Genomic DNA, 20411 nt, shown 5'->3' on the forward strand with positions numbered 1-20411 from the left:
GTATGCGGTGTAAATTTGAGTGTTTGAGAACGATTCTATTGTTATTAATCAATTAATATCCTATGACAATATGACAATTGCAACATTCAACATTTCGAAACATCGAGGGGGTTAAGGGGTAACCAGACACGGACTTTGACCTTTTGTCCGTGAAAACCTCTTATTCTTTACGTAATATGTTCGGTGTAATGACAACAATACGTTACAGACAACAGATAACTTAGACGAGACAGCGCGTTTTGGATAAGGTGTACAAGATTATCTGTCAAATATGTATAGCATATTTGTAAAGATAGCTCTTCGTATCCATAAAGATCAAGCTGACTTCGACGATACGTCACCTGGCCCGAGATCAGTGTCAGTGTTATATCGACATAAGGGAGATTTCCAATTAAGCAAAGTGATGGGAAGAAATGGACATGAATCAAGACGATTCCCTCTTGGAATCCCTAAAACATCAAGGAAATGAAGCATTTTTGGATACCGGCTCCTTCGATGCTACAGAAGGTAAGCTTATATGAAAGCTGTGGCTGAACTCGATGTGAAGGACTGATTCGTTTTGTTGCAGGAACACCCCTTACCCTTGTCGACTTGCTACAATCCTCTTCACCTGACATCGATTTTGCCAACCCTTCCGCAACACAATACGTTGATCAATTATTATCATTATCTTTACATGAATTACTTCGACAACCTCAATTGATATCAGCTGAAACATCAACAGTAGAATCAGATTTAACAAATTTATGTTTTAGAGAATATTCAACATTTATATCAGTACATAAATGTTCATCTGCAGTTAGTTCAGCATTTGATGATTTTTCAACAAGTTTAAATAAATTAATCAATGATATACCAAATTTAGAAAATGAATGTAAAACATTTTCATTGGAAACTAATAAATTACAAAATATTAGAAATAAAATAAAATTAATTCTAGAAAATCAAGATAAATTAAATGATTTATTAGAATTACCACAATTAATGGAAACTTGTGTTAGAAATGGTTATTATCAAGAATCTTTACAATTATTAAATCATTCAAAATCTTTCATTTTAAAATATCCCAATAACAACTTGATAACAGATTTAAACAAAGAAGTTGATTTAATTTTACAATTAATGTTAAATCAATTATTAAATTTACTAAATGAATCTGTTAAATTACCAGTACTAGTTAAAACGATAAATTTCCTAAGAAAGTTAAATTTATTGAATGAATTAGAATTGAGTTTGTTCTTTATAAAATCAAGATATCATAATTTTAAAAACCACTTATTAACCATAGATAAAGATAAGATAACGGAACCTATCAGGTATTTAAGGAGATATATCGATCTATTCAGAGAACATATATATGATATTATTGCTCAATTTACTGCTATCTTCTTGGAAAATTCACAGTCATCTGAAGATTTAGAAATCTCAGCTATACACATCACCTCATTCGCAAATCAAGCTATATCGGATTTAGTTGATCTGGTCAGTTCTTACATACCTAGAATATCATCTGATTCCGGATCAATGTCATCAATACTAGTACAATTAGGTTATTGTGCAATGTCGTTCTCTAGAGTAGGATTAGATTTCGCTCCTCTCATATCAGCACCGTTCTCATCAACTATTCTATCAACATTCTCACAATCTTTGGCAACAGCTTCAAACGATTTCTCCTCAATACTACGAGATTCAGCAAAATCAGTACTACCTCCTTCTCAAATACTCGTCGTGGCAGAACATATCCCTCATATAGTCTCAACTTCGAAATCCCCTCCACCTTTGCCCCCTATAGATACGATATCGAATTTCCCTCCTATAGCAACACTGATTAATGCTTATATAACGACTTTCAATAACCTCCGATTGCTTGCTCCACTTGAATTGCATTCTCAACTTGGTTCAATACATTCTTCATCTCTCTTAGCTTCAACCAGTGTACTGTTACAATACGTAATTCAAGCAACAAACTTTACAGATGATCCTCCAATGTCACCAGTGAAAAGTAGACCCGGTCACGCAAGAACTCCTTCAGCGCCTCGTGCTGATCTCCTACGGCGAAATTCAGAGGTTTTGATGACACCTGAAGCTAGAGCAAATAAACGAAGAGAAGCTAAAAGAGTTTGTGTAGCAAGTGCAGATGTTTGGTGCAGAATGGTGGTACCTTTCTTGATAGATAAGTTGAATGAAGGTGTTTTTGCCGATATACCGAAACCTCAAGAATCCAAAGAACTTAATTCCAAATTGGAAGAACTAGAGAGATGGGTCAAAGATAACGGAGAAGGTACAGAAAAGGCATTTATTGCGAATGGAAACGGCACTCAGACTCCGCCGTTAGGTTCGGTATCCGAAACCGTCGGTGACGAACCAAAAACACCACCTCGAAGGACTCAACAGCTTGTTTCTTCTCCACTTACATTTGGTTCGCCTTTCCGATCGACCACGGGATCTTTGCCGTCTGTACCTCAATTATCTATGCCTACACCAAAATCTGCTCCGGTACCGCATACACCGCATTCCGAAGGTATCGATGCGGTCTTTGATTCACCTAACTCATCAACTTCCGCTGAAAATGGTATCAGCATTTCTTCGATACCTGAACCTGCCAACCTCAGAGAGAGTGATAAAGAGACGTTAGAAAATATGGAAACGCAGTTGGAAGCTATGGACATTGGTTTATCGGGCGAACAAGCTGCCGTAGCAGTAGATGTGAAGCATACAGCGAACAATCATCATCATGAAAAGAGGAAGTCAGAAGTTCTGAAAGGAGTCAAACAGGAGCCCCCTCAGACAGAGCAGAAATCAGCGATCGTCGAAACAGAACAAGATTCGCAGCAGCAAGCCGGATCAAATGATGATGCTACTCCAACAGAACCTAGAATGCAATCGCAAGAAAGTACAGCTGCGCCAGATAGTGAAGATCTCACTTCGAATCATGAAAAGTCGGTAACAAACAATGTTGAAATTGCAGCTGATCCCCAAATATCGGAACAGACCATTCCTGCAGACCACGGTCCTTCTGTACCAGAGGCAGAAGCTACACCTGAGCCAAAGGCCGGTGTTGAAGAAAAAGCTACTGAAAAATCATTCGATGAATCAACGACATCCTTAGATCTGTCTGCAAAAGAAGTAAATGACACGACGACATCAGCAACTGGCAGCTCCGACACTCCCTCCGTCACCTCAAACGCTAGCACTGTCATGCCAGATCATGTTTCAGCTGCGCCAGTATTTGAGAATCAAAAAGAAGCCGATCCAGTCGACGATGTTGCTGAAGTGCCAGAAAAGAGTCTAGGAATAACTGAAAATGCGGAACGTTCGCGATCAAACCAGCCAGAACCTGTCCTAGAAAACCATGCAAAAGCGGAACCTGAAGGAGAACAATTAGCCGATCAACCTGATAACACAACAACGCAAGTTGTCAAAGGTTCAATAATAAAGGAAGCCGAAATACCGCCATCGCCGCCCACAAAAGGCAGTCAGAAAGATACCATGTCGGGTCCGCCTCATTTACCTACGGCGGCCACAGTCAATGAACCTACACCTATGTCTACTACGGACACTAACCCTATACACAACGCTTCAGCCTCTGCCACCATTGACGAGAATAAGCCAATACTAAGCGAAGCCGAAACGAACGAGTCCGCTCATAACATTGATGACGACGATAGTAGAATAGCGGACGAAGAGGACTCCAAACCGGACGGAAAACCATCAAGTGAACCTCCTATCACAGCAGCTTCCCCTCCCACTTCCTCGGGCATCGACGGGTCTACCGCAGAAAATACACTGAACAATACAGAAGATTTACAGTCAACTCCTACCTCAGCTCATCCTTCTCGACCTCCTTCTCCCGATGGCACAACCGATCCAGCGCCAATAGCAGCACCAAGTACGTCTGGCGGAACTTCAAAGAAGAAAAAGAAGAAGAAAGGAAAGAAATAGATAGTTGAGTCAAGTAGACATTCTGTAGTACATAAAGCAATTGTCTGATCATGACCAGATGACTGACATCGTAACGGATACACATGCATATACATCGATAGAAAACGATACCCTGTTCCCCCAATTATGTTATCTGCATGTCACATGCAAGATTGATATGTACTATATTATCTGAACATAGCTCTTTTACTGGTATGATATTCAATAGCAAGAAGAGGTACCGAAAAAAAGTCGTTGCATATGGTATGTATAGTATTGTTATGATAGATTTAGCGTTGATTTCATTTCAATCATTCGTTTCTTTCGTTGCTGTAGGTTTTTGGAGATGATTAAAGATGTTTAGGTGAATCTCAAAGTAGTGTAAGGTAATTTGAGGGGGCAATCTGCAGATTGGTCGGAACAAAACGATCAGCGAATTTTCAGTAGTTATAAATCATTTCATATATCAAGTTGACCACTTACACCGGTGGCACCAGTTGGTGTTCTGACCTGGAACCATTTACCGGTATTGTCGAGTACATCAAGTATATCACCTTTTGCGAAAGATACTTCATTAGGATCATCTGGTGAAGCTGAATATGCGTACATTGCTCTGAAAGGATATATAAGTCAGTCATACGAGTGCTTTGTTCATCATCGCCTAAAAGTTGTTGTATTTGTAGATAGGCGAACGTATTATTCACTCACTTTGCACGATGTTTGTACTCAGGTTCTTCACCACCTCCAGGACTATAATTATTTCTTGATATAGATTTAGCTTTTTGCGGTGTGCCTTCAGTTGCTGTTGGAACATATCCGCCTCCACCACCAATTCCACCAGTAGAATATCCTCCACCAATACCACCTGCATCTATACTATGTGAAGATATTCCTCTTGCCATGTTATTGTTATTATGTATTCCGCCTCCAATACCTCCTATACCCATTTCACCACCACTGTTACCGAAACCTGATACTGAATCTCGGTGAGCTACAGGTGCTGAATGCATTCTTCTGCTGGTTGCTGATAGTCCACCATTACCACCTGAGTTCAATAAGTTGTAAAAGAATGAATCTTCTTCGGATGTCAAGTAGACGATCCAAATAATCTAGTTTTTGAAATGGCGTCGATTAGACCAATTATCCTGGCATGTGAAAGCATAACTTACATCGATCATGGTAAGTAATAACCATCCTACACCAACGGCAATCAATGCACCTTGAGGCTGGAAGATGAATTCCACACCGTGAACAGCAAATACGGTGGCGATTGCTAGGAATATAGCAATTTGGAATCGATGTATGGCGAGAGAGTCGGAAGCGAGTGCGATACTACTTTGTCAGCCGCATTTGCAAGATATTGAGACTTACAATAAATGTATTATCACCGCCCTAAAGAGTCCGTCAGTTCATATATCTGATGCTATCAAGACGACACATACAGTTGAAGCCATATGTTAAACCATAGTGTATTTACAACGGGTGTTCTTCCATCAGCAGAAGCTATAAGAATATTGTTAGCAGACATAATGACCTTCATTAAGGAAAGCTGAACATTATACTCACAGTATTTTGCTTCAGCCGCAGCTTGTCCAGCAAAAGCTATAATCCAAGAGGGTATAGCTATAATGAAGGTTACCAGGAACACTGGATGTCGGAACACTGATCCTGGATCAAAACCATGGTCAAACATTGTTGAGAATTTGTAAATCGGTTCACTATCAAGGACGATCAAGTACCGTGATTTCTGTCGATGTTGATAGATGGTACCAAGACAAATTTGCGATGGAAGTAAAAGTGATGTAAAGAAAGCTGTGAAGGATGAATTAATGATTAATGATGAGAAGCAGAAATGTCGAGCCAAACAAATGATATAACTTGTTAGTTTCCTGAAAAATCACTCAACATAAAAATCAACATGGTAAACACGTGAAAGCGAAAACATGCCATAATATTAATAGCGGGAAATGTTTATACTGTAAGATTACAGTCCTCCTTGTATGTTTTGATTTTGTAATTAAACATTAGGACAATCCCCGGGAAGTTGAAGCTGAAGATTACGATAATTTTGTAATCCTAATAAACCTCGTCATGTTTCATGTTTATAACGCGAGACGCGCTTTTTTGTTGACAAGTTTAATTTGTCCAGATATCGATCATCCTAAATTTCTAAATTCAACATTCTCGAGGTATTCTCAACACTTTCCTTCCTCATAACGTCACATATTCGCAGGTCATTCAACTTGTCTGTAAAGCTGTAAGGAATGTACAGTACCTCAGGGGTATCTGGGCAGCAGCATCACGCTCATTCTTCGAGCTCAATATATGCACCGACGCAAAATCTAGTTGCTTCGCCGTATCCGGTGTCACATCACGGTAGCAGTAATGATCTGAAAAGGAGGAAACTATCACCAGATTCACACCAAGTCTCCAGTTCTTCTACTCCAACATCAAGCTCTACTTCATCCCCTAGTACTGTCTCAACTCCTGCTCTCCTATATCATTTCGCCGTTTCAGCTCATCATGCTTCTCATCGGCATCTTCAACAAGCTTTTGTGCATCCTTCGATCTCAACAGATCCCGGACAGGGAATGCTGTTAGCGCCTTTATATAGTCTCTCTCAATCACAGCCGTTTGTGCATGATTCAGAAGCAGCTGCCAAAGCCTTGGGTCTTCAGCTCATGGCCTTGGACTTTCTCCGAGCGGGTCTAGCATATCCAAATCTGTCAGAAAAGGAAAGAGTAGCTTTTGGTCTGGAATTCGGTATAATAGGCTTGAAAGTCTATATGAGCTGTAAAGAGGACGTAAAGGGCAAAGGAAAGAAGACCGATAAGAACCGAAACGTAGACACCGCAAGGCTAATTGGAGATATGCAAGAAATAGTCGGACAATCAGTAAGTAACCTTTTGTGATTGCGAACGCTTCAGTACTGAATCGCCATATTATTGCAGTATTTCATATCCCAAAAACAGACCTCTTTCCTACAAATGAGATTACAGCTAGAGCTACTGAATATACGATTAGCCTTCTTGCAAGTAAGTAATGTCAAACGCAAAGGGAACGTTATATGTGCTGACGATACATCAGAGTAAAGGCAACCTTGGGAAAAGGATGGTACAGCATGCGTTAGCCAATAACAGGTCAGTTGTTTTCCTCGTATTGCGATGGAAATTGCTGATAAAATCTGGACTATCAGGGACCAAGCCTCTCATCGTTATGCTTTGTATCTTCTTCATCTGGAGTTCTTAGAAATGAGCGGATCAATGGATTTTATAATCGTGGCCAATGAATTAAAGGTAAGTTGCGTATTCTCTTGCTGTTCAACCTGCCGCTGACGTAACGGATATTGCAGAATGAAGCTCAAGCAAAAAATCATCTACACATGATTCAACTTGCTGCTCTAACGACGACTCGTTTTGTCTTCATCTCCCGACGGTGGGAATTGGTAGCCCAATCTCTGGCTGACTTATCAAGCACAATTGGATTATCGGACGATTTAACTCAACCTATACCGCCAATAGGAGATGGTCTCGATAGAACATGGAGGGCTTCAGCTTTGATACACTGTTTGAGCTTTCGAGCTTTATGGGAAGGTCGTGTAGGGAATGATGGTAATGCGAAAGTTTGGCTCAGGCATATTTACACATTAATGGACGCAACTTCCGAGGCGGGTGTATTCATTCAGATTCGGGCAAATGGAGGGGTAATATTGGTGAGTCGTATAATTTCGAGTTCAGTCGTTAATCCTTCTGGTTTAGCTCGATATACCGGGATATACGCCTTTACAAGTCCAGGTCACACCGCCAAATATACTCTATATGCTCACTTACTTAACGACTGTCGTTAGTCGAAGAGACTTTACTGGTTCAAATGCAACTTGTAAGAACATTCTACATTCTAACGCCTTGCGGCAGTTTGAACATGTAGTTCGTGCAGACGACATGTGGGATACCGGTTGTGAGTGGAGATTACGAAAAAGACGGTTCTTCTCGCCATCTTGATCATCATGAACTGATGGCTCTTCAGTTTCCGAAATTCACGGGTCGATTCAAAGTCAAGCTCAACAGAAGGAAATCTTGGCAATCATAGGTGAGATGATGATTGAGCGCGTTACAGCTCTCCTATTTAGGTCAGATTTGGAAGGTGGTTATCAGGTGAGTCAGTTCTTATTTAATTATCGCTAACGTTATTTAGCTTCTTCTGGATACTGTCAATCATCTTCGGACCCATGATCTTTTTACAACTTTCACGCCCCATTTATGCCTCCTTTTTGCTCAGCATGCTACATTAGTCGGTATCGATCCATTAGCTGAAAGGTATTATAATGCGTGTTTGAGTTTAATCAACGAAGAGAGTGAATTTGGCTTGATCGCGAAGATCGGTCTTATGGGCAGTAAACGTGAACTCAACCAATTATTAGAAGACCCTATCAGACGAGAAAAAGTGATCGATTTGGCTGAACGATGTAAAGGAAGTACGAGTGCAATGTTCATCGGCGCTGGGCATCTACTAGCAAGTTTAACCGATGAAAATGTGGTAAATTCCAAAAAACAACTTTCAACAGCGTATGAAATCAGTGTAAAATCAAATAACAATATACTTAGATTACTTATCTTCGCATTTACAACTAGTACACATCATTATGGAGGAAGAGATAGAATGTATCGTCAATTAGAGACTGGAAAAGAATTAGCCAAACTTATGGGGGGTAGAGATCGTCAAGATGGTGTTGGGCAAGTCGTTCTAGGTATATGGTTCGCTTATCGTCTAAAGGGTGAGTACGAGGTGAATTGAGGGTAATATAAAACTGACATGTTCAACAGAATATTTCCGTCAGGAAGGTGATCAAGTGAGAGCTGCTCAGGCTCGCGAGACTATCAAATTACACATGAATCGATTAGATGAAATCAAAAAACAAGGCAGTGCCTTGAGCACCGCGATCCTTGGGAAGTGATGCAATGAGGTGAGATTTACTGATCCGCGGCCACGCAGGAAGGAGATAAGCTGAAGAGGCAGATAGAAGGATTTACATTGAAGACAAGTAATTAGAAACTTCTGTAGAGTCGCAATAGCCATTTTAATGCTTGTAGCCATATTGATTATACCACGCATAGTACAATTTGACGATATTTATAATTTGCATGTGGGGTATCATGTTATGCCATTATCATTGTATACAAACCAAAATAAAAACCTAAAGTGCCATATCAAACCATTACTATGCTGTATTTACCTATCACAAGTATGATGCAAACCTAAAACCTAACCAACTCTACAAATGACTTCACCACCTAAACCAGCTCTCCAAGCTTCCCAACCTTCTAAATATTGATTGTCTTTATCTTTATTCTGAGATTGAGTTCTTATGATTAAAATTTCACCCATGCCTACACCTGGAACATTTCTTGCTCTTTTACCTAATAACAATCTACCTAATTCATCTCTTGTTAAGAAAACTCTAAAACTTGGTTTCGAAATTAATGACATTCTCCTTAAAACAGGTTGACCATTTCGATGTTTTAATCCAATCCATAATTTTTTTGAAGGTATTGATAATTCATTAAATTTTTGAGGATCAGGTCCAGCAGGTGAACCTAACGTTACATTTGATATTAATCCAGATCTTAATAAAATTGATGATATCGCTAAAGATGATTTTGAGAATGGTACACTTGTTTTCGATTGAAATCCTCTACTTGTATTTTGTAAATGTGCACACAAGTTTGCTGGTAATGATCCTAAAGATTTGCTTGCCATTATGAATGACTGATTTAATGTGAATATATCGAGATTAAGTATTGAAGGAGACAGAAATGCTTTACGCTAAGCGGTTGAAGCTGTAACAAGGGTCTGCAAGGGATTTATGTGTTTATGCTATCGATATATTCGACTGAGTGTTTCGTTGCTTGCTATGTTGATCAGATGGACAGTGGTTCGTGTTTTGCTGTATTCTATAGCTGTTTGTCGTCTAACATTCGAAAATTATTGTCAAATCTTGCAAGTCATTTGTGGTTTCTCAACATCTCCTTCACCTCTTTCCGAAATCTCGCTCGAAGAAGGTTCAAGCGGACAACATATAAATCTCCGTCAGGAACGGGAATGCTTCCGCAAGAGTACGAAAGTGCCACAAGCTGAACAACCCATTCTCACCAAATTGAAAACTCCGTATAATGCCGTTAACGCATAGATACCAAATCATGATCATGATTATAGCAAGTACGATGCTCAGATACAAAGAATTTCGAAATTTACCTTTCCATTCCCCCTTCTCTCTCTCTCTCCATTTCTATATATTCCATTAACATCTATAATATATCTCCTCTTTTCAATTCTCCTTTCACTATGCCGTTCACTACTTCTGTAGCTGGCCCTTCTAGAATACCTTTCCAAGCTGTGAAGCAAACATGTCGACGATCAATCGCCCGAAGACATGCTTCTACAGCTGCTGGAGATGAAAGACAACCTCCAAGAAAGGTTTCAAGTAATATCTTCTTTGCAGACTGGATTAAATCTGAAGGTTCACAATATCGTGATCCTGTCAAAGGTCAAAAAGCAAAATGGTTAGGTGATAAAGTTGTAAGCTGAATTTACGCCGCTGATTCTATCAACGTCTTTGGATTGAGCTTATATTGATAACATTGTCCACTTAGCCATACGAAAGTAACCCAACATTCAGACCTCCCCCACCTCTTTCAGATTATATGCAAAATCAAGTGTATACTGAATTACGAAGAGGAAGGAAAGTCTCTGAGCTTGCCGAAAAATACAATATCAGTAAAGCTAGAATAGAAGCTATACGAAAACTCAAAGATATTGAAGAAGAATTCAGACGAAGAGTAAGTGATACATCTTGCTATTCCTGTAAATAATTATCATACCATACCATTGTTCCTTCATCGCTTCGACTCGGATGAAACAAAATATGACATAACCTTCGTTCTGAAGACATCAAACATGGTTAATATTATATTTCTTCACTTTCTGATATCTTTCGTTATCCTGCATCTTTGCGAACGTCGATTGAGTTGAATCATGGCTGACTTGATTCATTCTATCATCCTTTATCGATTGCTTTGCCCAATAGGTGAGTTACTGTTCCCTCTTATCAATCAGGATTTTACCCAATCACATGTACACCCCTTCCCTCTCTTTTCTCAATGATGATCATTTTGATTAGTCTTTAAGACTTCACAGTAAAACTATGGTTATAAACCATGCATGGCTTTCTGATACTCTCTTTCCTCCCTATGCTATTATATCAGAGAGAGCTGTGGCTGACTTGACTATAGTCTTTACCATTGCAAAAAGCTTTCCTCGAAGGAATGGAGCCATTACTCGGTGTTCAACTTCCCTTGAACCCATCAACAAAAGAGCATGACTCCGCTCGAGCTCGTCAAATTGATATGGCTCATGATGCTCATCCAAGTACTAGCGCTGAACGATTAGAAGAACAGCGATGGGACTCAGGTGTAGGTCAGGAAGGATCTTTCGGCAGCAGATCTAGAGAGAACGCTTCAAGTGGTGTCGAAAGAACTGCTTGGGAGTTCAGAGATGAAGAAACAGATTTAGAAGATAGACGTGTTTTAGAACAAAAAGAAGAAGAACTCAAACGCGATCCAGCTCATCATGGTGTCGTACATGAAGTACTCAAGAGAGAAGTCATGACTGCTACCTTGTTCCCTACACCTGTAACTGAACAAGCTGCTGGTAAAAAAGAAAAAGATACCGCCAAAGCAAAAGAATTACAAGTAAAAAAGCAACAAGTTGAAGGTGTTACCATCGGTGGTATTCATTTTGTAGATACTTCTTTCAGAGATACTTTAAATGCAGATAACAGAGGTGCTAAGTTGAGAGAAAAGAGACATAGAAGGAAAGAAGCCAAGCAAGTCAAATAGTAGTATAAAGTTGACAGTAACCTGTAGATATGTCTATACGCAATGTAACGAACAATTCAAATGATCACAACTCCTGATGCATGGCTCATCGTCGCATCTCTTCTCTTTTTGCTGTACCACTGTGACACTTTGAAGATGATTTCAATGTCATGCTTGGCTTAAATCGCAGTGTCTATATTTGGCATTCAGAGCATAAACTTTAAGTGAAACCTTGCGCAGATAATTAATTCGGTCCGAGGAATGCCCATTTTCTACAGACACTTTTCACAATACTTCTCGTGTCATCACTCTACGATCACCCTTCATTGTTATTTGTAAATTGTTGCGGATAGTGTATAAATTGTATTTTTGTCATCATCTGTACACTATCATGATATAGCATAAGACCTTCAAACAACGATATACGCGTAAGACCAATAATTCGCTTGAACAATGTCAACAGCAAATTACGAGCCATTACCCACCTCAGATTCAGCTTCCACTTATCCACCTTTACCTGGACCAGCTTTTCAACCTAAGCGTCATACCAAGATCCAGATAACGCCTGTACTTATTCTGAAGTATGTTTTAGGTCTTTGTGGTGGATTGGTAATATTTCATTATGTTATAATTGGTGCTTTTCCAAATTCTAGATATTCGAAATACACGAATAATAACGATATAAATGGTGGGAATGGTGAGATTTATGCGTCAGCAGTATCTACTGCTCAAGGCGTATTAGATAAGTTGGATCCATCAGCTGGACAACCAGGTACATTTTTTAGAGATTCTTTCCCGTTAAAAACAATGTCAACGTTTTGGGAATTAGCTGAAAAAGAAGTTAAAGCTAGAAATTTAGATACTTGTAATGAACAATTAAGTAGAAAATTGATTGATTCGTACCATTCGACTCAATTAGCTTATTGTACTCCTGAAGGTAACGAGCTAGATCAATTTGATCCTATACCAATATCAAATCATTCACACACGCATGAATCAGAGAGTAATTTGAACATAGAAGGAACAACGATATTTTGTTCTACGGTACATCGATCTACCTTTAGTAGGTGGTGGCCATATCCAGCTGCACCATGTATATCAAAGAATTTAAGAACGATACCAAGCTCAGAACGTATGTTCAGATCGGCTGGATGTAAATTAACAGAAGAAGGAATAAAATTAGATATTGAAATGGGTAGAGAAAGGTTTTTAGGTTCTGATACAGAAAAAATTGATGATTTGCAAGATGATTCTGTTAAATGTAAAAGTACAATTGAAAGGACGTTGTTAGTCATTGGTAGACAAGATCAGTGGAATCCGTACGCTATATCCCCTTTTACATATGATTAAGCCAACGCGTAGAATGTGTAGCTCACAGGCGCCTTTTCATGATAGTTTCCATGTAGCTGAAGATCTTATAACGACGCTAGTATCCGTTTTCGTAGCTTTACAGACTGCTCCTTCGTTGATCAGTTCGAGAGTTCAACTAGTATTCGTTGAAGGATTTGGTATGGACTCGAACCACTTCACCCCACTATGGGATAGAATAGGAGCTTGGGCACCCAGAAGACTGACTTTAGATCCATGGACTGAAGGTACTTGTCGTGAGTGGTTCTAAAACCGATCCTCCCCTGATGGCGGTTGAACTGATATTATTTGTTCAGTTACAAATGCTATACATAGTGTAGGAGCCGGAGCTTCTCTACTTTCAGCTATGGGAGTTGGATCGTCATATTCCTGCGCTTCAACTATAACTTGGGCTGCATCTCATTATTATCGACATCTATTCGGACTGTTACCACCTTCGCTATCTCAACCTGCCAATCTGATGGAATCACATCATCAATCTGATAAACCTAGAAGACCAATCAACGTATTATGGTTATCGAGAGCTAAATTAGATGATTATGCACAAAAGCACGATGATTGGTCCATCTGGAGAGATGTTAGGCATATCACGAATGAACCCGAATTGATAGAGAAATTTAGAACTGAGTTGGATCAAATGTGTCAAGATTCGATAAAGTCGGGTGAATTTGGTAGAACAGGTTGTATATACGAAGATTCGCAAGATATGCCTGAAACTTGGTCATTTACTTCATCTAAAACTGTAAAAGAGGATGATCCATTACCAATCAGGTTTTTCCATTTAGATCCAACTGTACACACATTAGAAAATCAAATTCATTTTGTTGGACATTCAACCATTTTAGTCTCGTCACATGGAGGTGCATTAGGGTTGTCGTTATTTTTACCGCCTGGAGATGGTACTGTATTAGAACTACAAGTTGAAAATGTGAGAGGAAATTACCATTTCGAACATATGGCAAAAGAAATGGGTCATAATTATGAAGTCTTACACATCAATCAACAAGTTGATGTCAATCAAATTTGGGAATCCACGAGAAGGTGGATATGGAAAGTATATCAATCGGGATAGAGCTGTTTAGGGCAAGGGCGTTGACGATGGACAATGAAGTAATGGCGTTCGTTGGTCAGTATAGGTAATATGCTTGCTTGTTGTGATACTATATATATGCATGTGGTCGTAATACTCTTCGCGAAACGTGTCATTTGAATGTCCATATCGTACATGTTTAATAAAGGATTTGAATTTAATCAAACGGAATAGGCTTGATACCTGAACGAGCCGTGTAGGTGGGTGTACCACCGTGAGGTGTAGCTCCATCTTGAGCAGCAGCGAAAGCAGATGGCACTGTAAGGGAACAGTAATTAGCCAAACATGGGAAGAGCAAGTTTATGGAAGAAAAGGACTTGACTTACCTGGAATACCACAACAATCCATTGTCCAACCAGTTTCGCCTTTTACGTGAATATGACCATGTTCATCAGGTTGAGGTAAATCGTTCGCTTCTTCTTCTAATGTTTTTTTCAATTCTGGATCTTGATCAGGCGTTGGAAAAGGTAAAATTGAACCAAATAAAGCATGTTGCATTACAGGTAATTTACCTAACACTTCAGCTTTATACATTTTCTTCATACCTTCATTGACTTTTGACCATGTTTTCACAGCTGAGATGTCATCTAACATTGGTGAATGCCATCTTAAAGAAGCGGTTTTAATTGAATTTATAAATGATATACAGGATAAATACATGTAATCTTTGGTAAATGCTTCAAGTATTTCTTGATCATGTATCGCTTTAGGTCTTAAATGTTTATGATCTAGTTTTTCAGCTCGAATGTCAGAACAACTGGATCATCTACCCTGTACTGGTCATATTAGAACATACCTTTAAGTTGACCAGCACCCCATAGGAATGGTAAAAAGTGGTAATCATCTAAACCCCAAACACCATGAGATCCAGCAGGTTCAAGCCAATATGTCGACTGAAGATACCTCATTACATCAATGTACCTGCATGTACAAACCGTCAGTTGCAATGGCAGATATACACTTTCCGGCAACTCACCTCCAGAATACACCAAGTACCAAAAACTCGTAATCATCTTTGGTAAATACCCCTAGCTTAGTCAGACATAGACTACATGATCATCAGCATGCAGTTGAGGAACGAATCTCATAGTGTATTCTACTTACAGCCAACACAAAAAGTTGAACTCCATTCCACTTCCATAGTCTACTCTCTGCTTATTACCCCACGACTCCTTGAAGTAAACTTCCAATTCTGGTATCGCTTCTGCAGGTAGTCCATTGATTCTGGAGTGCAGCTTGCTTGAAGCCTGATAACGATATCAGTATCTATACTATCATTGACAAGCATGATATATACTAACTTCTCCAACTTTATCATAAAATGTCTTGAAGGCAGGATTACCAAACCTCGACAGCTTATTGTCCACCGGTGGAGTTGATTTGGCTATTTCTAGTACAGATTCCAGTATACCTAAGATAGGTTTTGTCCGCTACTCCTTGTGAATCAGCACTAGTCACCAAGGACAATTTCTTGAGCTCGAACATACCTCAGATCCTTCACCTGCTTCCGTTAGTTTCTTTCCCACTACGTGGTCATTCAAATCATCAACAAAATCAATGATATCTTGATGAGATTTTGAACGTTGAAATGCGGCAAGATGAGCTTTCGAAAGGATATATTTTGTTGGAGGAATATACGATGTAGATGCGATTGGCTGTTCGACGTTATTTAGATCAGTAGTCATCTTGGAGTCTGTAGATCAAAAGGCAGTAAAGTGAAAAGAGCTCGTTTTGGTGAAGTGAAGGTATGACAAAGCAGTAGAGATTGAAGATGAAACAAAGGTGAGAGAGATATCGGTTGAAAGGATAATTATTGACAATTATTAAGGTTAGAGGATTGAGCGGTAATCACCTTCGGTCAATATTTTGCGTCATCACAATGAAGCGATGGTGATAATGATATATAATAGCTTTTGACAGTTGATTCTTGTCCATTTGTTTTGTCGGAGATCCAGATCCATATTTCATAGCAAAAAACATCTACGCAAATTGCATGATCCTTTTTGGATTCTCCTTCCTCCTCGTCCTTCTCTTATCAGCACTGCAAATATTCACTATGGCTTCAACAAGTTACACTGACTCTATCTTGCTCTTCGTGGGTCATGCCGCCGTCAAATCCGTTCAAATCAGCGACTAACTAAATGCAATGGATATAGGGAGACTCGCTTACACAAGCTTGGTCCGATGGTTCGTTAGCTCAAAGAATGTCAGAGTATTATATGAGAAGATGTGACATAGTGAATCGAGGTTTCGGAGGTGTGTCATCTCCATTACCATGTTAACGAAATATGCTGACACAAGACAGGTTATAACAGTGACTGGTTAGTAGAATCTCGAAGAGGCACGACATCGCGCTGAATTAGTGTATAGGGCTTTACCAGTATTCGAGCAGGTCTTCGCTACCAAAGAAGCAAGAGAAAAGGGTTATGCTCAACAAGTCAAGCTCATAACTATCTGGCTTGGTGGGTCATAATGTAATTTCCAGGAGATATAGTGTAATCGACTAATCAGCTTCATTAATGTAGGTGCAAACGATGCAACTTTACCTGATACACCGCAATATGTCCCAGCTGACAGATACAAATCCAACTTGGTCAAACTTGTCCAATTGGTAAAAGATCCTTCTTCAGCTTATCATTCACCTGAGACCGAAATTGTTTTGATCAATGCGCCTCCCATCATTGAATCCGCTTGGGTAGAAGCTAGAGTAGAGAAATGGAAATCATTTGGTAGCGAAGGACCTAAACCGGAACAAAATAGAGATAAAAAGGTAACAAAACAATATGCTGATGCTGCGATTGAAGTTGCAAAAGAACAAAATGTCGAAGTAGTCGATATTCATTCAGCTATCATTGAAGCTGCAGGTGGTGAAGAAGCTGAACAACTCAAACCATATTTCTAGTAAGTGTCCTTTAAATACCAGATCAACCATGCTACGCTAATTGCTATCTGTATAGCGATGGTCTCCATCTTACCTCTGAAGGATATGCAGTATTGTTTAAAGCTTTATCAAGCTTGATTGTATCAAAATATCCAGAACTCAATCCTGAAACAATGCCTATGAGAATGCCCCAGTAAGTAGTTGTTTGACAATCCTTTGAACTAGAAATATTATGCGCTGATTGTGTTTGTGTACTTAGTTGGGCAGACGTAGATTTAGCCAACCCAAATGAAGCCTTTGAAAAGGTCAAGAAAGGTCGTCTTGCAGGCGAATTATGAGCATGAGTGTAGAATATGCGTAAACATAGATGACATAGAAGTTATACACCTATATGCATGCGATACTGTCTGTATCAGTAGAAAAAGGAGTTGAAATGATCTCGTACAGACGTTTATGAAGTGACTTATAGATGATACAAGAATGGGTGCCTGAGACAGTCTAACTAACAGACGCGTTTCAAGTATGATGGAAATGTAAACAAAATATGTTGGATGTCGAACATTTCTTTCATTCTTACGTGATTCAATACATCAAATAGTCGAATCTTTGCACCAGTATCGAATAAAACCATAGACATCGTTCCCTACATCGGCACTTTGATCATTGCTTTAAGATATACCGGACAGCAAGACAGTGTCTTTTACCTGACTAAAACAATCATCTCGGTCACTTCAACATCTAACTTATCAATATTGGCACAAGGCCAGTGCGGGCTTTACATATATCACTTCAATACACGATCAATAGTTGAAATGCAGCAGCATGACAGCTATTCGTCACAGGCTGGTCCCTCTCAACGCCAACACTACTGTGTTCAGAGACCTGATCAACCGTTACCAAATCCTCATGATCAGCAATTTCAACAAGGATCACGATATTCTCATATGAACCAACACACCAACGGGGTTTACCAGCCGCCGTCCTCCTCGCCGAATATGTATACAAATTACTCGCAACAGCTACCTTATCAGAGCTATCAGAACCCATCAGAATTGTATCACTCACAAACAGGTTATGGGCTCCCAATACCTGGCGTAGAGGCTGTACCACCACCGACTCCTAAAGTTGACTATGAAGCTCCTGTATTTCAAACATTTCAGGAGAGGAAACGAGCGAAAGAGATGGCTCTCAGAGCCAAGGTTGGGGAAGCCTCTTCTCCTTCGACTCATACCTCGAGCGCTTCTCCAGCACCAACAACATATTCCCGTGGTCCACCACAACAACCACCACTGCAAAGTCATCGTTCTCCCTCACCTATCTCGCCATCCCCTTCGACTTTGGCGATGATGGGTCAACCATCTCCTGTAGGTGGACCGCCTGCTCCTCCGTCGAGATCAAGAAGTCCCCTTCCTTCTCCAATCAGTCAAAACGGTTCACCAGCTCCGGGAACACCAGCGCAGCATATATCAACTCGTCCGCTTCCTTCCCCTAGAGCATTGCCATCATTTCCACCGATATCACCAGGCGCAATGCCGAATCGACTTGATACAGCTTCACCGCATACTCCACGGCGAACTGACATGCCACCACCTCCAGTACCTTCCCCGATTGATACAAACTTGGAGCGTTCTGATACTGTATCCTCAGTGAGATCGCTTGATCGTTCTGGTTTTAGCTCATCTCCTATCAAACGAAGTTTGCCTAAACCTCCTGTCGGTGTGAACAATTCCAAGAGTCTAGACAGAGGTATTCCATCAACTGCTGGTATAAGTATGGGTGATGGTTTTAGGAAGAGTATGAATCGCAAGCAACCTCCGGTGGTGGAAGAGGGTAACGAGAGCCCCTTAGTAAATGGTATGAATGGAATGTCAATTGGATCAAATCGTTCAATTTCACCTACTCCATTACCTTCCGTACGAACTCCTTCTCCAAGCTCTTCCATCACGCCTCCTGTCATCATCACGCCTGATTCATCATTTGATGATCGTGCTCCAGCTAAATTCACCCCTTTACCTGCTATAAATCTGCCGGACTCGGAGACATCTTCAGCAGCGACTACAGATGACGAAGCAGAACCACAGGATATCAGTCAAGTCACACCTAAAGCCAAGAAAACAACTAAAGAACCATCATCTCCTGGTATACAGTTCTCGGGATTGCCTGTGATATCTGTATCAACATCAGATACCGCTGATGAGCCTTCTCAAGGCCGGGAGATCAGCTTCGCAGTACCCACCATCAATTTCGATGACGGATTGCCCTCGATCAACATCCCACCAGTGACTACTCCCTCATCTAATGCTCCGCCTGCGTCAAGTCAAAAGCAACATCGAATACAACCAGATGGATCAGCCTTCCTCTGTTCTGGTTGCAACAACGCCATTATTGGAAGGATTGTAAATGCCATGAATCAACGTTGGCATCCGCAATGCTTCATGTGTGCGGAATGTGGGGAATTACTAGAACATGTCAGTAGTTACGAATGGGAAGGAAAGGCATATTGTCATCTGGATTTTCATGATGTAAGCTATTCCAATAACCATCATGTCAAAGTGAATACGCTAACCCAAAGATATAGAAATTTGCACACAAATGTCACCACTGCCAGACTCCCATCGTGGATGCTCGGTTTGTTACTCTCAATGATGAGATTTTGGGTCAGCGATATTATCATGAGCTTCACTTCTTCTGCTCAGAATGCGGTGATCCTTTCTTGGATCCGTCAAAATCATCCGCACCTGGTACAGAAAAGATACGTCAAAATGACGAGGATGACGAAGACAACGAGACAAGTGCTTTTGTGATTCAGAAAGGTCATCCATACTGTGAAAGATGTCATTTACGACTTCATAAACCTAAATGTAAAGCGTGCACCAAACCAATACCTGATTTGGCTATCAACGCTATGGGTGCGAAATGGCACCAAGAGTGTTTTGTCTGTGCCGTAAGTAATCAGCATTCTATCTGTGATGACGATGCTGACAGACTTCCGTGTTCTGCTCTTAGCAATGCCACGATCCATTTGCCAACAATTTATTCTTTCCCCAAGATGGAAAAGCATATTGCACATCATGCTATGAGAGTATCATAGCTTCTTGAATTGTTATATATAAGTAGATCTTGTAGATAATTCGGTGCATGTTGTATATATGGTATGTTAAATACATTCCAATTACACCAGATCCAGTCGGGCATTATATAGGGTCATACATACAGTCAAAATCTATCTCTATATATATTGAAAACTCAATTACAATTCTGTTTCTATCCTTACTGT

At 40.1% G+C, this 20411-nt stretch overlaps 10 protein-coding genes across 10 annotated transcripts; 6 read left to right on the forward strand and 4 right to left on the reverse strand.

The window, feature by feature from the left end:
• Nucleotides 1-419: 419 nt before the first annotated feature.
• L201_002456 (uncharacterized protein) lies at nucleotides 420-3942 on the forward strand (the record flags this gene model as incomplete). The annotated part of the gene is made up of 2 exons (XM_066218232.1): nucleotides 420-507; nucleotides 569-3942. 2 exons carry the CDS (start codon nucleotides 420-422, stop codon nucleotides 3940-3942), a joined length of 3462 nt encoding a protein of 1153 aa, XP_066074329.1.
• Nucleotides 3943-4292: 350 nt separating this feature from the next.
• Nucleotides 4293-5099, reverse strand: L201_002457 (uncharacterized protein; the record flags this gene model as incomplete). The annotated part of the gene is made up of 4 exons (XM_066218233.1): nucleotides 4293-4325; nucleotides 4405-4534; nucleotides 4630-5030; nucleotides 5091-5099. The coding sequence occupies 4 exons, from the start codon at nucleotides 5097-5099 to the stop codon at nucleotides 4293-4295; spliced, it is 573 nt and encodes a 190-aa protein (XP_066074330.1).
• A 189-nt stretch (nucleotides 5100-5288) lies between these two features.
• L201_002458 (high osmolarity signaling protein SHO1) lies at nucleotides 5289-5614 on the reverse strand (the record flags this gene model as incomplete). Its single annotated transcript, XM_066218234.1, has 3 exons — nucleotides 5289-5313; nucleotides 5364-5424; nucleotides 5488-5614. The coding sequence occupies 3 exons, from the start codon at nucleotides 5612-5614 to the stop codon at nucleotides 5289-5291; spliced, it is 213 nt and encodes a 70-aa protein (XP_066074331.1).
• A 571-nt stretch (nucleotides 5615-6185) lies between these two features.
• L201_002459 (uncharacterized protein) lies at nucleotides 6186-8875 on the forward strand (the record flags this gene model as incomplete). Its single annotated transcript, XM_066218235.1, has 9 exons — nucleotides 6186-6815; nucleotides 6873-6956; nucleotides 7009-7061; nucleotides 7118-7217; nucleotides 7274-7633; nucleotides 7680-7878; nucleotides 7948-8075; nucleotides 8200-8695; nucleotides 8745-8875. 9 exons carry the CDS (start codon nucleotides 6186-6188, stop codon nucleotides 8873-8875), a joined length of 2181 nt encoding a protein of 726 aa, XP_066074332.1.
• Nucleotides 8876-9183: 308 nt separating this feature from the next.
• On the reverse strand, nucleotides 9184-9678 carry L201_002460 (uncharacterized protein; the record flags this gene model as incomplete). Its single annotated transcript, XM_066218236.1, has 1 exon — nucleotides 9184-9678. The coding sequence occupies one exon, from the start codon at nucleotides 9676-9678 to the stop codon at nucleotides 9184-9186; it is 495 nt and encodes a 164-aa protein (XP_066074333.1).
• Nucleotides 9679-10263: 585 nt separating this feature from the next.
• On the forward strand, nucleotides 10264-11816 carry L201_002461 (uncharacterized protein; the record flags this gene model as incomplete). The annotated part of the gene is made up of 3 exons (XM_066218237.1): nucleotides 10264-10497; nucleotides 10572-10757; nucleotides 11211-11816. The coding sequence occupies 3 exons, from the start codon at nucleotides 10264-10266 to the stop codon at nucleotides 11814-11816; spliced, it is 1026 nt and encodes a 341-aa protein (XP_066074334.1).
• Nucleotides 11817-12248: 432 nt separating this feature from the next.
• Nucleotides 12249-14235, forward strand: L201_002462 (uncharacterized protein; the record flags this gene model as incomplete). Its single annotated transcript, XM_066218238.1, has 3 exons — nucleotides 12249-13114; nucleotides 13191-13399; nucleotides 13460-14235. 3 exons carry the CDS (start codon nucleotides 12249-12251, stop codon nucleotides 14233-14235), a joined length of 1851 nt encoding a protein of 616 aa, XP_066074335.1.
• A 175-nt stretch (nucleotides 14236-14410) lies between these two features.
• On the reverse strand, nucleotides 14411-15938 carry L201_002463 (serine/threonine-protein phosphatase 2A activator 2; the record flags this gene model as incomplete). Its single annotated transcript, XM_066218239.1, has 7 exons — nucleotides 14411-14511; nucleotides 14580-14981; nucleotides 15050-15174; nucleotides 15230-15301; nucleotides 15358-15500; nucleotides 15555-15683; nucleotides 15741-15938. The coding sequence occupies 7 exons, from the start codon at nucleotides 15936-15938 to the stop codon at nucleotides 14411-14413; spliced, it is 1170 nt and encodes a 389-aa protein (XP_066074336.1).
• A 371-nt stretch (nucleotides 15939-16309) lies between these two features.
• On the forward strand, nucleotides 16310-17472 carry L201_002464 (uncharacterized protein; the record flags this gene model as incomplete). The annotated part of the gene is made up of 7 exons (XM_066218240.1): nucleotides 16310-16348; nucleotides 16410-16509; nucleotides 16559-16574; nucleotides 16624-16715; nucleotides 16779-17154; nucleotides 17211-17327; nucleotides 17394-17472. The coding sequence occupies 7 exons, from the start codon at nucleotides 16310-16312 to the stop codon at nucleotides 17470-17472; spliced, it is 819 nt and encodes a 272-aa protein (XP_066074337.1).
• A 657-nt stretch (nucleotides 17473-18129) lies between these two features.
• Nucleotides 18130-20233, forward strand: L201_002465 (uncharacterized protein; the record flags this gene model as incomplete). Its single annotated transcript, XM_066218241.1, has 3 exons — nucleotides 18130-19656; nucleotides 19713-20078; nucleotides 20141-20233. The coding sequence occupies 3 exons, from the start codon at nucleotides 18130-18132 to the stop codon at nucleotides 20231-20233; spliced, it is 1986 nt and encodes a 661-aa protein (XP_066074338.1).
• Between the last annotated feature and the right edge of the window lie 178 nt (nucleotides 20234-20411).

This window comes from Kwoniella dendrophila, chromosome 3, assembly GCF_036810415.1.
Source record: "Kwoniella dendrophila CBS 6074 chromosome 3, complete sequence".
Lineage (NCBI taxonomy): Eukaryota > Fungi > Basidiomycota > Tremellomycetes > Tremellales > Cryptococcaceae > Kwoniella > Kwoniella dendrophila.